Below are 15,661 nucleotides of genomic sequence, written 5' to 3'. Positions count from 1 at the left end.
GTGGAGGGAAAGCGATGAAACTGACATTACTCCTCAATAATTTGAAGAGCTCCATAACTGCAGACTTTCCCAGTGCAATATGTCTCCTAATTTCCTAACTGCTGGTACCAAAGGTGTTAATGGTGGATCTACGTAGATGAAATTTTTGACAGTTTCAATCTCAATCTCCATCCATCATGATGTTGTCTATAGGTCCAGTGGCATGACTCTTTGCTTTCTTGACATTGATATGCAGTCCTTATTGAAGGCTGCATTCCTTGTTCTTCTGAAACAAGTGTTTCAAGCCCTCCTCACTTTCAATAAGCAAGGCTGTGTTATCTGCATAATGCAGGTTATTGATGAGTCTCCCTCCAATCCTGATACTCCCTCCAATCTTGACTGAGAAATCTTTAGGAGTGCTTAAAATGACAACTTTTAGCTTTGTAGATTCCTCAGCCACTTGTGTGTGCCTCTGAGGAACTTCTATACTCTTGCATTAATGGCCCCACAGTTTCCTCCCTTCCCTATACCATGTGACTGTGGAGTCCTTACTACAATAAACTGGTTGCCATCAAATCGATCTCAACTCATAGCAACTCAACAGGATAGAGTTCAACTGCCCCATAGGATTTCCAAGGCTGAAATCTATAGGAAACCAAACTGCCACATTGTTCTCCCATAGAGCAACCAGCCAGTAGCAGATTTTCCAGCATCACAGTAACATACAAACTATCTCAGTACAGCAAAGTGACAGACAAGTGCTGTATCCATAAGAGCAAACAAAAAAATAGCAAGTATATGCATGCACAAACTATAAAATAAGCAGTAACACACAAGTCACCCCACCTCCAATTCAGCCAAAGGACAGATAAGTGCTATACCCCTAAGAGCAAATCATAAAACAAGCAAGTATATGAATATCAGTTGTTTTTTTTTTGCTTTTCTCCTTTTTACATTAACTTTAATGGACGTTTACAGAGACTTTGGATTTCCATTCATTCATTGTTGCACTTTTCTCCCTGCCCCCCCGCCCCCTCCAAATTCACTCTTCTCTTTGAAAAAGAAAAGAAAAATTCTTTCATTGTTATAGAATCCCTCTCCCCAAAGTCCACTCCACTGTGCAGCCTTCATTCTGGACTCCTGTCATCATCATCATCATAATAATACCTCATCATATATCCCTTTTTAAACAGTTTTCTCCCTCATCTGTTTCAATGCAGTATACATTATTTATCCCCTCTTTTCTCAGTCTCTCCCCAAATAATATCAGTTTTAAAAAACATGCATGCTATAGCAAGTTGAAAACAAATGGTTTGGACTTAGCCAGTGTAATTTGCCAGCCCAGCAGAAGACTTGAGATGAGGTGCTAAATCAGGTCAGAGTTTCTGCTTATCTGAATGGTAAGCAAAGCACCAAGAGGTAAGGAAGTCAGTCTTACCTGGATCCACAATCAACACCCAGGGTAATAAGAGTCAGGCAATCAGTTTGCACTGGGAAAATCTACTATCAAGGGGACCTCTCCAAAGTGCTAAAGAACAAGCGTGTTACTTTACACACTAAGGTGCCTCTGGCCCAAGGCCTGGTTTTTCCAATTGCTTCCTATGCATCTGAATGTTAGACACTGCATAATGGTGACAGAAGACATGGCCTTGAATTGTGATGTTGAAGAAGAATACTGAGTATCTCATGGACTGCCCAAAGAACAAATACAAGGAGCAACCAGGGTGTTCCTTGGAGGCAAAGATGCTTGAATTTCATCTTCCACACTTTTTGTCATCCCACCAGCCTTGAAGTGATCATATTCACAAGCAGACCACAGGGATTTTACTATGATCAAAAAAAGAGAAACAGAGTGTCATGCCCTTTTAGGTCAGCCATTCCTGAATGACACGTCTCCGAATGAGACCAGCAAGAGCAGCAGCAGCAGAAGGTGCAGTGAACCAGAAACCTATGTGAGTCAGAGGTGAATTGGAGCCAGAGCCTTCACTCAAGCTCACTAGAGGGCTGGGGAGAGATGGGAGGACTGCAAGAGTTGTGTAACACTGACTGAAAACTTGAGGCTGAAGGTCAGAAGGCTTGCAAGCATGCCCGAGAAGCTGTCCTGACTGAAGAACTGTATCCTGATGGTTTCCAACCTGAACTGTATCCTGTTACTACTCTATTAAAGCCAATAATTATGAGTACTGTCCGTGTGAGGGGAGCTCTGGTGACCTAGTGACAAGAAGCTGTGCTGCAATCCCAAAGGCACACAGTTTGAGGCCATCAGCTGCTTCGGAGGAGGATGGGCAATCTCCTCCCGTGTGATTAACTGCCTCTGAAAACTTGAGGAAGGGTCAGCTCTACTTGATGGGTCAGCTCTACTTGAAGGGTCAGCTCAACAACGACAACAACTGTCTGTGTGACCATCAGAACAGATTTGTAGGACTAGTTGTAGAACAGTAAGAGCTCTGGTAGTGATGGCTGTTGTTAAAACTGACAGAAGACAATTCAAGTGTAGAAAATGTGTGACCTCTTAGGACTCAAATGTTGGTTTTGTACATGGGGGCTCTTCACAGTTATGGAGTTAGTGGAGATTAGGCCTCGCCACCCTCATGTTGGCCACCCACTGTCTTTACAATCTTTAAGGCTCCAATCCACCAGATGCTCTGCCAGAGAAGGAGGGGCAATCTCCTCCTGTACCAGTCAGATCTGATTTGATGGTACAGACACACACAAAATAATAAAATAAAAATTTAAAAAAAAATTTTAAAAACCCACACCACAATCTTCAAGGTTACAGTCTTTGTTTCTTCTTCAGTAAATGTTTCAAGTTGTCTTCACTTTCTGCAAGCAGGGATGTGTAATCTTCATGATGCAGGTTGCCGATAAGTCTTCCTCCAATCCTGAAACCATATTCTCATCCGTACATTCTAACTTCTCAGATAATTTGCTCAGCACACAAATTGAGTGCTGTTGTTGTTATGTGCCATCAAGTCACCTGCGACCCACAGTGCCCCTATGTACATTAGCTCTGAACCCTGCCCTATCCTGAGCCAATCTCATTGCCTGCAACAGACCTAATCTCATTGCTCTAGTCACTGAGTCAATCCATCTCATCCTGGGTCTTCCTCTCCTGCACTGTCTCTCTACCCTTCCAAGCATGATATCCTTCTCCATGTGCCCAAAGCATGTGAGATAGAGCCTCAAAATTCTTGCCTCCAGCAAGCAGCTTGGTTTTACCCTTTCCAGGAATTACCTGTTTGTTTTCCGGGCAGTTCAACACTCTTTTTGAGCACCACAACTCAAAGGTATTCATCCTTCCATCATCCTTAGTTATTGTCCAACTATCTGATGCACACCAAGTAATTGTGGAGACCATGGCCTGGATCAGGTATACCTTAGTCTTCAGACTGACATCATTGCATTGCTCTTCAATACTCTAGAGAGGACCCTGACAGCAGACTTTCTCAATGCACTTTGTCTTTGGTTTTCATGACTACTGGTGTTAAGTGTGCTAACTGTGGAACCAAGCAAGAAGAAGTTATCAACAACCTCAATCTCTTCTCTATCATGAAGCTTCCAACTGATCCAGTTGTGAGAATCTTTGTCTTCTTGATATGGAGCTTCAATTCATATTGAAGACTACAGTCCTTGACCTTCTGTAGCAAAGGCCTCATGTCCTCTTCAGTTTTAGCAAGCAATGTTGTGTCATCCGCATAACACAGATTGTTGATAAATCTTCCTCCAATCCTGATGTCACACTTCTCTTCATAAAGTCCAGTCTATGATCTGTTCTGTATATAGATTGAAAAGGTATGGAGATAGGATACATCCATGACATGCACCTTTCCTAATCCTGAACCACGCAGTGCTTCCCTGCTCTGTTCTGAGGACTGCTTCCTGGTCCAAGTATAGGTTTCGCATGAGCACAGTTAAGTGTTCTGGGATTCCGTCCTTCTCAAGATTAACCAAAATTTGTTGTGATCCACACAGTTAATTGCCTTTGATAGTCAATGAAACACAGATAGACATTCCTCTGGTACTCTCTGCTTTCAGCCAAGATCCATTCTAACATTAGCTACAATATTCCTAGTACCACAGCCTCCTCTAAACCCAGCCTACACATCTGACAGTTCTCTGATGATGTATTGTTCCAGTCATTTTTGGATAATCTTTAGCAGGATCTTGCTTGTGCGTGGTATTAGTGATATCGTTCGATAATTTTCACTTTCTGTTGGGTCACCTTATTTTTTTTTTTTAATGGGAGTAAATACAGATCTCTTCCAGTCAGTTGGCCAGGTAGCTGTCCTCCAGATTTCTTGGCAAAACCTGGAAAGCCCATTCAGGCTTGCATCAGTTTGCTGATATATTTCAATTGGCATTCCATCAATTCCTGGGGCTTGCTTTTTGTCAATTCCTTCAGAGCTTGAATCCTGACACAACATTTTCTTACTTGAAATCATGCAATATACTCTTGTTCTGTTCAAACAACTGCTTCTGAGTCTATGTGCAGATTTTGTATGAGCACAAGTAAGTGTTTTTTAATTTCCATTCTTCTCACTGTTACCCATAACTTATTATGAGTCAGACAGTCAAATTCCTTGGGCTACACAATTAAACACAAGTAAACATCTTTCTGGTAGTCTCTGCTTTTATTCTGGATCCATCTGACATGAGTAATGAAACCCCTTGTTCAAAGCCTCTCCTGAAACCATTTTGAATTTCTGGTAGTTCTCTGTTGATGGTCTACTCAAACCCTTTAAAAAAGAACCTTCAGTGTAGTTTACAGGTGTTCTGTGATCGTGGGTCCAAGGCGGCATAAGATGATAAAAAGTGAAGGGCCAAGGGCTTTAGTGAACAAATGGCAAAAATAGAGCTTCCCCACCCTCCTTTTTATTACAGAAGCAGCGGGCATAGCATACCTTAAGGCATGTACACTTTTCTCAGGGTAAAGAAAAACAGGAAACATCATCCCAAATCAAATGATCCCTAATTAATCAAGGCTCTGAGTTCCTTCTCTTATCTCAAGAAGGCAAATGGGTATGTAAATCTGATTCCGGGGGAAGTCCCCCCGCTGTTTGTAATCCTCTGGCATTCCAGGAAACCTTGTTAGCAAGAACTCCTCTGGTGCACTTAACCCTTTAGGGGTCAGAGACTCAGAAGACTGCTGACAAGTAATAGCTCTTAGAACTGCATCTGGGCAGATTTCATTCTGAGTCAGCAGCGAGGGAACGACGAGGCCCGTCATGCTGGCAGTTACTGCCTCTGTTTAGCCACTTGGACTTCATCAGAAGCTAGAAATTCAGTGACCCGCATCACTGATTTTCAATTCTTTTAAAAATACTCTTTTTCAGGTAAAATGGGAATGAGAATAGAAAACAGCAAGGAGGGGTAAGTTATATTCACAGATTACTCTTGCTTGAGTAACCGAAGTCTCTACAAGCAGAAGTGAAACTCTCCAGAATATAATCTTTTTTCAGATCCATTTAAACCTCGATTCCTGCCATTTTCTACTTGGGCCAGTAGAGTCATTCATACAACCCAACAATCTCTGCCTTCCTCTTACAACCATCAAAGCCTGTAGAAAATAAGGGCTTAAATCAGTCAGAGTTTGTGAGGACAGTACAGGGTGGGATAAGGTTCAGACCTGTAGTTCACAGGGTTGCCATGAATTTAATAAAATAACAGAGATTTCCTCATAACGAGAACCCTTACCCGTTATTCCGCATACAGGCCGTTTTGTAAATCTCAGGAAATCCTAGCTGTGTGATTGCTCAAATCCCTTGTTTTTCATCCACTCTAGGGGTTGCCCAGGGCCTCTCACCCTGGACGGGTTGTGCCTGCGGCTTGTGTGTATGCTGACTGCTCACGGTTTCCAGGGCATGACTGCACCGGTGGAATTCTCCAAATAAATAAAATAGATTGTCACAAAATTTAATCAAATGCAAAAGCCAATTGTTTTTGCACCAACTGATGGGGTGGTATGTTTGTCTTATAGATATAAGACATATATAAAAAGAGTGGGGAAATGATAGGGTGGTATTAATAAGTTCAGAATTCTCTATGTGGGTATCAGTTATAAAACTATATTTCTTTTTCTTCAGCCTGCAAAACTAGTTGCTTAGCCTGTCTCTTGTCTTTAGTCATGTAGAGTAGTTTGATCTGTTTTTTTACCAGAAGAGGAAATGCATCTATCCTAGATGCTGGTGAAGCTGGTTCTCCAGTCGTAAGTACTGTGTTTTAATCCACCTGTTCACCAGGAGGAGAACTGGGGCCTTCCTGAATTACTGATACATAGATGGGAACTGTCATTTTCAGATGTAGAAATCACCTTTTTTACTAACAAAAGTGCACTGTTAAATGAGCTGGAGTTTCACCCTAGTAAATAAGGCCATGACCACTCCCAGGTGGGGAGGCAGTCTTTAAGGCCTGGACCCACTGTCCTCCACAGATCTGGAATAAAGTACATTTATGGATATTGCATTCTGTTTGTCTTATTGGTGACTGACTACGGAAAGAACCCCTTGCGTTCAGTAACACAACTACCACCACCCTTGAGAGTTCAGACCACAAATTCCCAAAAACTACCTCGTAGAAGGAGTAAGAAATCTAATCAGGGGTAGAGTGTCCAATAAGCACAGGTTTACTAATCTATAGTGAAATGTCATAAGTAAACTTGATCTGGTGAAGAACTTCCAAGCTGTTCAGATACATATTAGCTACCAAGTGCCAGTAAGCCCATGTTTACTTACCTTTTACTGGGCCTCCAGACCTGTCAGGGATAGAAGGGGCTTTGGATTGGGAAAGAAGTGGGAACCTGTCGTCCCTACGAGCAGAATGTGTGAAATTGTTCACCACAAATTCTAATGGAGAACTAAAAGGGTAGAGCTGGCGGGAAAAATGAAAGGCTCCGCTGCAATATGTTGAACTGGAGAAATCCAATCAATGGAAAAGAAGAAATGGTCAGTCAACAAGAATGAGAAAAACCTTCAGCAAGGTGGGTCGTCAACAGCAGCCACTGTAAACCCAAAGACAGCAAGGAGGAAGAAGTGGTACTGGCCAGCCAGTGGTTTTTTGGTTTGCCTGGTTTTTTGTTTTGGGCTTTAAAAAAATATTTTTATTGGTTTACACACACACAAGTCATATACATTGTGTTTCATTCAGGTACATAGTGTTTTGTTCATTTATTCACATTATGTTTCATAAGATAATTTGTATATATTGTGTTTTAAAAGATTAATCATCGTTTTAAAAGATTAATCACCACTGATCTGTACTCATTATTATGATTACATAATGGTGCTGGGAGCCTTGGTAGCAACCAATGGCCCCAGGTTTGGGAACTGCACCTGGCACTGCAGTAGCAGGGAAGAGTAACATGTTTGAGAGGCACACTTGATACGGAGGTGGTAATGGCTAGGATGGTCTGTCCACCTGCTGCACAGAGGTAACTCGTGGTCGCTGTGAAGCTGAACACTGTGACACTGATGTGTCAAATGGAAGAATAGTTACCCATGGTGGACAGTGTTTGGTAGAGCTCCCCGATTAAAACAAGCTTGGAAGCAAGATTGGCATCCACTTCCAAAATAGCTTGCCTCTGGAAGCCCTATGAACCTGGAGAAAGGACAAAAGTTATACAAGTGTCCAGCTCTTTTGTTCATAGGGTTGCTATGAGTTGCCTGCAACTAGACAGCACTAAACAACAACAACAATGGCTAGCAACCAACTGGATACACAATTTAGAGTTTAGAAGAGAAGTTCTGGCTGAGAGCATCTATTCTGGACCCCATGACATTCAGGAGAGAGGGTGGAAGTAGAAATGCGGCAGTTCTGAGGACTGGAGCTCTCTGTCCTGACACTACATCCTTTATGCAAACTAAAATGCAAATTCAGGATGGCTCTTGCTCCTTGCTACCAAGTTGCGCCAACATACAGCAATCCTATGAACAGCAAGATGGCACTATTATTACCCATAGAGTTAGCACTGAGTGATTTTGGAAGCAGACAAGTAGGTCTTTCCTTCTGGTCTCTCCTATATTGCATCAAGGGTCAGGGCTGTGTGAGTTTAAGAGTCAAAGAGCCAATTCCTAATCCATAGAGCACCTTCAGGGCCAGCCACCACTTGCACAAAGCTTGAGTGAGAGTTTTACTCCAGTGTCTAGTAGAGGTTACCAGTTTTCTCATTCTTCCTGTGGTCTTCCTCTCTCTCCACTACTGGCAGTCAGGAGAAATGCTAGAAGCAGCCTTGGAAATACGAAGTCATAGAATTCAGGAAGGCGGAAAGCATTATACTTGGCCCTTCCCCCAATCTGTTCTTTATTTTCCTGTGTCCCGGCTCCCTACCATCCCCCATGAGACTCTGAGCTGCCTGTGTTGCCACCCTAAAAAAATCTGTTGTTGTTACGTGCCATCAAGTTGGAACCAACGTGTGGCTGAGCCTCCAGAGGGCTTTCTGAGGTTCTAAATTGCACGGAAGAAGGTTGCCCCTCCTTATCCCACAGAGCAGCTGGTGGATTGCAATCGCCTGCCACCGGGTCAGCAGCAGAACCCTTTGTCCAGTCGGCCACCAGAGCTTCCTTGTGAACATTTAGTAGATGAATAAAAACACACACTGGCGTTCTTGCGTTTCCCTTTCTCACACTTCCAATTTAGTGTTTAATGAAAATAGATTTTTCATTACTTTCTGCCTCCATGACTTTTTTAAAAAAATGTAACAGATTTTCTTTTCTCCCCTCTAAGTGGTTCTAATTTTCTCTAAAAAATAGAGAAATTTCAGGTTTACAGAAAAATTCTGTCATAAGTACAAGGAGTTCTCATATAACCGCCAGCATACCTATAAACACGCACATACCTATACATAGTTTTTCCTACTGTCAGCAGCATGTTGGTATATCTGGCATAACTAAAGGACCAACACTGACACACTATAATGCACACGACAAAGGATGATGGGAAAAAAATTGACGTCTTTGAACTATGGTGTTGGAGAAGAGCACTGAATAGCCAGCCAATGGACAGCCAAGAGAACAGATATGTCTTGGAGAGGGTGCAGCCAGAGTGCTCTTTTGAGGCAAGAATGATGAGGCTTTGCCTCACATACTTTTCACATGTTGCTAGGAGGAGCTATTCCTTGGAGAAGGACATGATTCTGGGAAGGGTGGAAGGTTGGTGAAGGAGAAAAAGACCTCCAACCAGGTGGATTGACATGGTGACTGCTGCAATGGGCTCCTGTGTGTCAGGAAGAGTGAAGATGGCTCAGGATAGAACAGGGTTCAGATTTTTTGTTCAACTTGACACCTAACAACAACAACAACAACAATAATAATAATGTGTACTAGGGAATTCTCATGGCTTAGTGGTAAGGAGCTGCGCTGCCAACTCAAAGGCATATGGTTCAAATCCACCAGCTGCTCCGTGTAAGAAAAATGGATAATCTCCTCCCAGGTGATTTACTGCCACAGAAAGCCTGCTCGAGTGTTAGCAAAGGGGCCTGACTTGACGGTACGTAACAACAACAAGGCACATTAGGATTCACTCTGGGTTGTCCCGTCTAATGAGTTTGAAAATTGTATTATGTCAAGAGCCCACCATCACAGTTTCATCCAGGATGGTTTCAGAGCCCTTAATATCCCCTGAGCTTCACCTCTCCATCCTTTCCCCACAATGTTTGGCTGCAGCAACAGGCTCAAACACTACAAAGATTGTGAGGCTGGTGCAGGACAACACGGTGTTTCGATGTTTTTCTTTAAGTGACTCTGAGTCTGAACTGACTGGGAGGCACCAAACAATAATCACCATCCCTCCATTTTCATTGCCTCTAGAACATTTCCTTTTCTAGAATAGTCACATGGATGCCTTTGGACTGTGGTGCTAGAGAAGAGTAGATCCCATGGACTGCCAATAGAACAGATATGCCAAACAGGTATGTCTTGGTGAGGGTGCAGCCAGAATGCTGGTTGGAGGCAAAGATGATGAAACATCATCTCACATACCTTGGGCATGTTGCTAGGAAAGGCAATTCCTTAGAGAGGGACATCATGCTTGGAAAGGTGGAGGGACAGCAAACAAGAGGAAGACCCAAGTAGACTGACACAGTGACTGAAGTGATGATCTCAAATGTGTCAGAGATTGTGAGGATGGCACAGGATAGGACAGGGTTCAGATCTGTTGTTCAGAGGGTCACTATGAGTCGTTCTTGACTTGACAGTACCTAACAACATAGCAACATAGCTTTTCCTTTTCTAGAAGTTACACAGTTGGAGTCACCCATTATCTAATGTTTCAGACTGGCTTCTCTCCCTGAGCCTAGGCCTTTAGGACTCCTCTCATGTGTGATCACACCAAGAGCTCTGATGGTCTAGTCCTTCGGGAGTTGAGCTGCTAACCCCAAGGCCATGCTTCTCTGGCAGTTCAAATCTACCAATGGTTCTTCAGGAGACAGGCAATGTCCCATGGAACTGAAAACCTCAGAAACTCAGCAGCTAGAGGGTCAACTGAACAGCTGAGTTTGAGAATTGATGCCGTTTCAGAGCGTAATAGTTAATTTATTTTAATCATTGACTAATCCTCCATGATCCTAACAGACCACAGTTTATCTATTTACCCTTCAAGGACATCCTGTTTGTCTACAATGTTTAACAATTATAAGTAACATTTCTATAAACATTTGTGTGCCGGTTTTGAGACAGGCATTGTTGGTTTTTACCACAGAGCCAGAACTGACCCACAGCTGACCCTACAGAAGGTTTTCAGAAGTACTTAATTCCACGGGAGGAGACTGCCCATCTTACTCCCATGGAGCAGCTATTGGCCTTGAACCGCATGCCTTTGGGTTTGCAGCACAGCTTCTTGCCATTAGGCCACCAGAGCTCCCAGATAGGCATATGCTTTCAATTTAATTGGGTAAACACGTGGGAATTGAGTAAACACGTTGGAATTGAGTGTTGATCTGTGGCGTGCATTGCTCCTACTCTTCCTGATGCCAAATATTGCCTCATCTACAGACACTCCAACTTGGGGACAGAGGGCAAAAGAGAGGAAGGGGAACTCTTACCTTCTAAGCCTTTCCTTTGCAAGATCTTGTTCTCACTGAAGGTGCCTTTCAGCACCTCCCAGTCTAAGTAGCACATCCTGAGTCATGAAACTCAACTTGCAAATAGCAAATAAATCTACTCTTCTTTGTCAAGACATCTTATTGTGTCATCCCTGAAATATGTATTCTTGGGAATTTCCCTTGATCATAAAATAGCCATTTGCAGCCCAGGTCAGTTGCATGATGATAATCATCTGCTTCCCAAGAACATGGCTGTGTGGGAAGAGCTGTCTAAACAGGCTGGGTGAAATGATGATGTCACACAGAAGTAGGATTTCAGGGAAAGAGACTGTTCACTAGGGCACTGTGTGGGTGTGTCCACCTTGTGGGAGAGTTCCTGAGGACAGTGCAGAGAGCTACCCGGCATCTCTCCATGTTTCTCTGGCTCAGTCTCATTATTTCAAGTGGGCTCTCGTGCATTTGGGAGCCCCATGAGAGGGTCCCTGTTACAGCACACAACCAATTACTAACAAAGCCTTTGCTCCAACTCCACAAGTTTCTCCTCCTTAACTGACCGCTGGAAGAAACACCACATGCAAAAGTCCACGGAGTTCCTTTCTCTTCCTGCCTACTCAATTTTGCAAGATAAATCCTGATATACGGCATTTAATTGGCTCACACAAGAGGTTTTGTTTAATTGTTTTGCTTTGGGTTTTCTTCCCCATGTTACACATATATCGTTCATAATTCCCTGAATTTGTGACATCAGCTAAGGTCAAAGTTGGGTCTAAGTGGAGTCTATAAAAGGAAGGGAAGAGTGGATTTAAGAAATACTGTAGTTCCAAAGAACATGGAGAAATTATGCTAAAATTTCAAAGAAATTTGAAATAGACGTTTCTGTGAAAAAGAAGCTCTTAGAGTAAGACATACTGATCCTGATATAAAAGCATACAAGGCTAAATCCTTGCTCTGAAATTCATTTGCTTTATGCCCACGTTGTTGTGCACCATCGAGTCGGAACCAACCCTTAATGCTCTGGTAGGTTTTCAGAAGCTGTTAATCTTATGGGAGGAGAATGCCCATCTTTCTCCCACAGAGAAGCTGGTGGATTTGAACCACATCCCTTGGGGACAGCAGCACAGCTTCTTCCCACCAGACCATCAGAGCTCCTTGTTCACATGGCCATGGAAAATTTATTTATCCCTGCTAGGTTTCAATTTTATTTTCTGTACAATGGGAATAAAAGTACCAATCTCATAGAATTATCATAAAAATTAAAGGAGACTATGGCAATAAAGTCTACCTTGGAATTTGAGTCAGAATGGCCTCTACAGCAAGGATGATAGGACTTTGTCTTACATACTTGGGCACTAAATCAAGAGATGCTAATCTGTGGAGAAAGACATCACATGTGGAAAATTAGAGGTTTATGGGGGGGGGAACTTTCAATGAGATGGACTGACAGGCAGGATGCACCGACAGAGAGGGTTTTGTTCTGCTGCACACAGAGCTGCTATGAATCAGAGAAAATCCGATGGCCACTAACAACAAAACAAATGAAAACACATGCTGAATCCTGATACTATTACTTTTAACTTGGTTTGTTGCCTTTAAGCAAAATAAATTTCAGATGAGGTTATAAATTCAAGAAATAAGACAGTTAAGCTCTCTGCTCCTCGTCGATCAACAGATGGCCCTCTCTTCTCCTGCAACCTCAGCTGCGTCCCTGAGACGCGATGGTGAAGGAATAAATGGATTTGGCCACATTAGACCAGGGCTGCTTCCCTTCCTTTACCTCAACTACATGGTCTATATGTTCCAGTATAACCCCACCCATGGCAAGTTCAATGGCACTGTCAAGGCTGAGAATGAGAAGCTTGTCATCAATGGAAAAGCCATCACTATCTTCTGGGAACTAGATCTAACCAGCATCAAGTGAGGTGATGCTGGTGCTGAGTATGTTGTGGAGTCCATTGGTGTCTTCACAACCCTGGAGAAGGCTGGGGTTCACTTGAAGGGTGGTGGCAAATGGGTAACCATCTCTGCTTCTTCTGCCGATGTCCCCATGTTTGTGATGGGTGTGAACCATGAAAAATATGACAACTCTCTCAAGATTGTCAGCAATGCCTCCTGCACCACCAACTGCTTGGCTCCCCTGACCAAGGTCATCCATGACAACTCTGGCATCATAGAGGGACTCATGACCATTGCCCATGCCATCACAGCCACTAAGGATGTGCATGGTCCCTTTGGAAATATGTGGTATGATGGCCGTGGAGTTGCCCAGAACATCATCCCTGTATCTAATGGCACTGCCAAGGCCTTGGGAAAAGTTCTCCCTGAACTGAATGGGAAACTTACTGGCATGGTTTTCTGTATTCCCAACCCTGATGTGTCAGTTGTGGATCTGACCTGCCATCTGGAGAAAGTTGATGACATCAAGAAAGTAGTCAAGTAGGCATCAGAATAGCCTCTAAAAGGCATCCTGGGATACACTGAAGACCAGACTGTCTCTTGTGACTAACAGTGACACTCACCCTTCCACCTTTGGTACTGGGGCTAGCATTGCCCTGAATAACCATTTCCTGGTATGACAGTGAATTTGGCTATAGCAACTGGGTGGTCAACCTGAGGGTTCACATGGCTCTAAAGAATAAGAGACCCGTAGACCACCAGTACCAGCAATAGCACTAGAAAAGAGAGAAAGACTCTCAGCTGCTGGGGAGTCCTCTCCCCAACTTGTTCTTCCCACACTCTGAGAATCTTACATCCTTGACACAGTTTCCATCCTGTCCCCCAGAGAAAGGAGAGAGGCTTAGGGAGCCCATCTTGTCATGTACCATCAATAAAGTACACCATACTAAGCCAAAAAAAAAAAAAGAAGATGAATAGATAGTTAAAAGAAGTAAAATAACACATGGTGGTGGTGGTTGTTGATTGCCTTCGATTTAAGCATGACTCATAGCAACCCTATGAACAAAAGGCCTGAAGCCCCTCTACAACTATCGACATTTATCAAAGTTCATAGAGTTTCCAGAGGCATATTGTTTAGGAAGTGGACACATGAGTAAATAAATAATTTTCTAATCAGCCTAATAGTTGTATGCAACCCAGAACCAAATAAGATAACACCACCAATATTATATTAAACATTCTACAGCTATGATTGATCCAAGTATAACAACAAACTAGGAACAATAATTTTAACATACTTTGGACATGTGGCAAAACGCCATCAGTCCTTGGAGAGGAACGTCATGCTTGGGAGGGTGGAGGGACAGTGCAAGAGAGAGGGAGACCCTTGATGAGATGGATTGATTCAGTGACTGGGAAATGGGGGCAGGTGTGTTAGAGACAGTGAGATTGGCATAGGATAGAGCAGGGTTTAGAGCTGTTGTACATAGGGTCACTATGAGTCACAGCCAACTAGATGGCACACAACAACAAAATGCAGGAAGTTACTATCCCTAAGGTTAAGGTCTCTAATTGGTCTCTCTCACTCTCTTAGAGGGATGGAGTCTCCCAAGAAATTGGAAGGAAGTTATCACACTGACAACAATGCAGTAGTATTTCCGGCAGGACTTAAAAGGTGATTCCACCACAAAGTAGCCTCTTCCCCAGCCAATCACACAAGCCAGTAGGTGGGGCTGGACTATGACCAAGTCTCAAGAAGCAGTGTCCACCTTCTCAGTTTCCTCTTTTGTGATGGGTCTGTTCAAGTGTTCTATATCTGTCCGTGTCAATAAGGATAGGGCATGAGTTTCCAGGAATTTTGTCATTTCTTCTAGGTTTTCAAATTTATCAGAGGAAGTCACTGAGTACCACTGAGTCGGAACTGACCCACAGCTGACTCTAGCAGGTTTTCAGAGGCAAAGGAAGAGGACGCCCAAAGCAGCTGGTGGATTCAGACCACAGGCCTCGAGATTGCAGCAGTGCCTCTTAGCATTAGGCCACCAGAAAGTTTTTTATAATATTCTGATATTACAGATTTAATTTCCTCTGGTTCTGTTATGATATCACCTCTGCCATTCCTTAACTGCCCTGTTTGCGTTTTCTCTCTTTTTTTTTCTTTTGTTAAGTTTGTCAGCGGTTTTATTTTTATTGATCCATAGTACATTCACAAAATGGAATATGATGCAGCACTCAGGAGCAATGATTTCAAAAAGTACTATTTATTTCAGCAAACAGATGCTGCCCTGGATGTGCTGACTAAGTTGTATCAAGAAATATGGAGGACAGCCAGCTGGCCCACTGACTGGAAAAGATCTATATTTGTCCCCATTCCAAAGAAAGGTGACCCAACAGAGTGCGGAAATTATCGAAAATATCATTAATACCACATGCAAGCAAGATTCTGCTGAAAATTATCCAAAACCGTTTGGAACGATATGTCAACAGAGAGCTGCTAGATGTGCAGGCTGGATTTAGAAGAGGCCATAGTTGTTGTTGTTGTTGTTATGTGCTGTCGAGTCGCTTGCGACTCATAGTGACCCTATGTACAACAGCCCTAAACTCCGCTCTGTCCTGTGTCAAACGCACTGTCTCTGACACTCTCATCCTGATTACCCCAGTTACTGAATCAATCCATCTCATAGAGGGCTTCCTCTCCTGCGCTGTCCCTCCACCCTCCCAAGCATGATGTCCCTCTCTAAGGATCACTCTCTCCTCACA

At 43.1% G+C, this 15,661-nt stretch overlaps 1 protein-coding gene across 1 annotated transcript in view; it reads right to left on the bottom strand.

Annotated features, from left to right (window-relative positions):
* Positions 1-11,087, bottom strand: part of LOC102846668 (oncostatin-M-specific receptor subunit beta-like) — a 97,553-nt gene extending 86,466 nt beyond the window's left edge. The window contains exon 1 of the mRNA XM_006889578.1: positions 11,012-11,087. Coding sequence (XP_006889640.1) covers positions 11,012-11,087 — 76 coding nt within the window. The remainder of the gene's footprint in view (positions 1-11,011) is intronic.
* Positions 11,088-15,661: the final 4,574 nt, after the last annotated feature.

Source organism: Elephantulus edwardii, unplaced genomic scaffold (genome assembly GCF_000299155.1).
Source record: "Elephantulus edwardii isolate Elephantulus edwardi_28Jun2011 unplaced genomic scaffold, EleEdw1.0 scaffold00079, whole genome shotgun sequence".
NCBI classification, from domain to species: Eukaryota; Metazoa; Chordata; class Mammalia; order Macroscelidea; family Macroscelididae; genus Elephantulus; species Elephantulus edwardii.
This window is presented reverse-complemented; position numbering and strand designations above follow the sequence as displayed.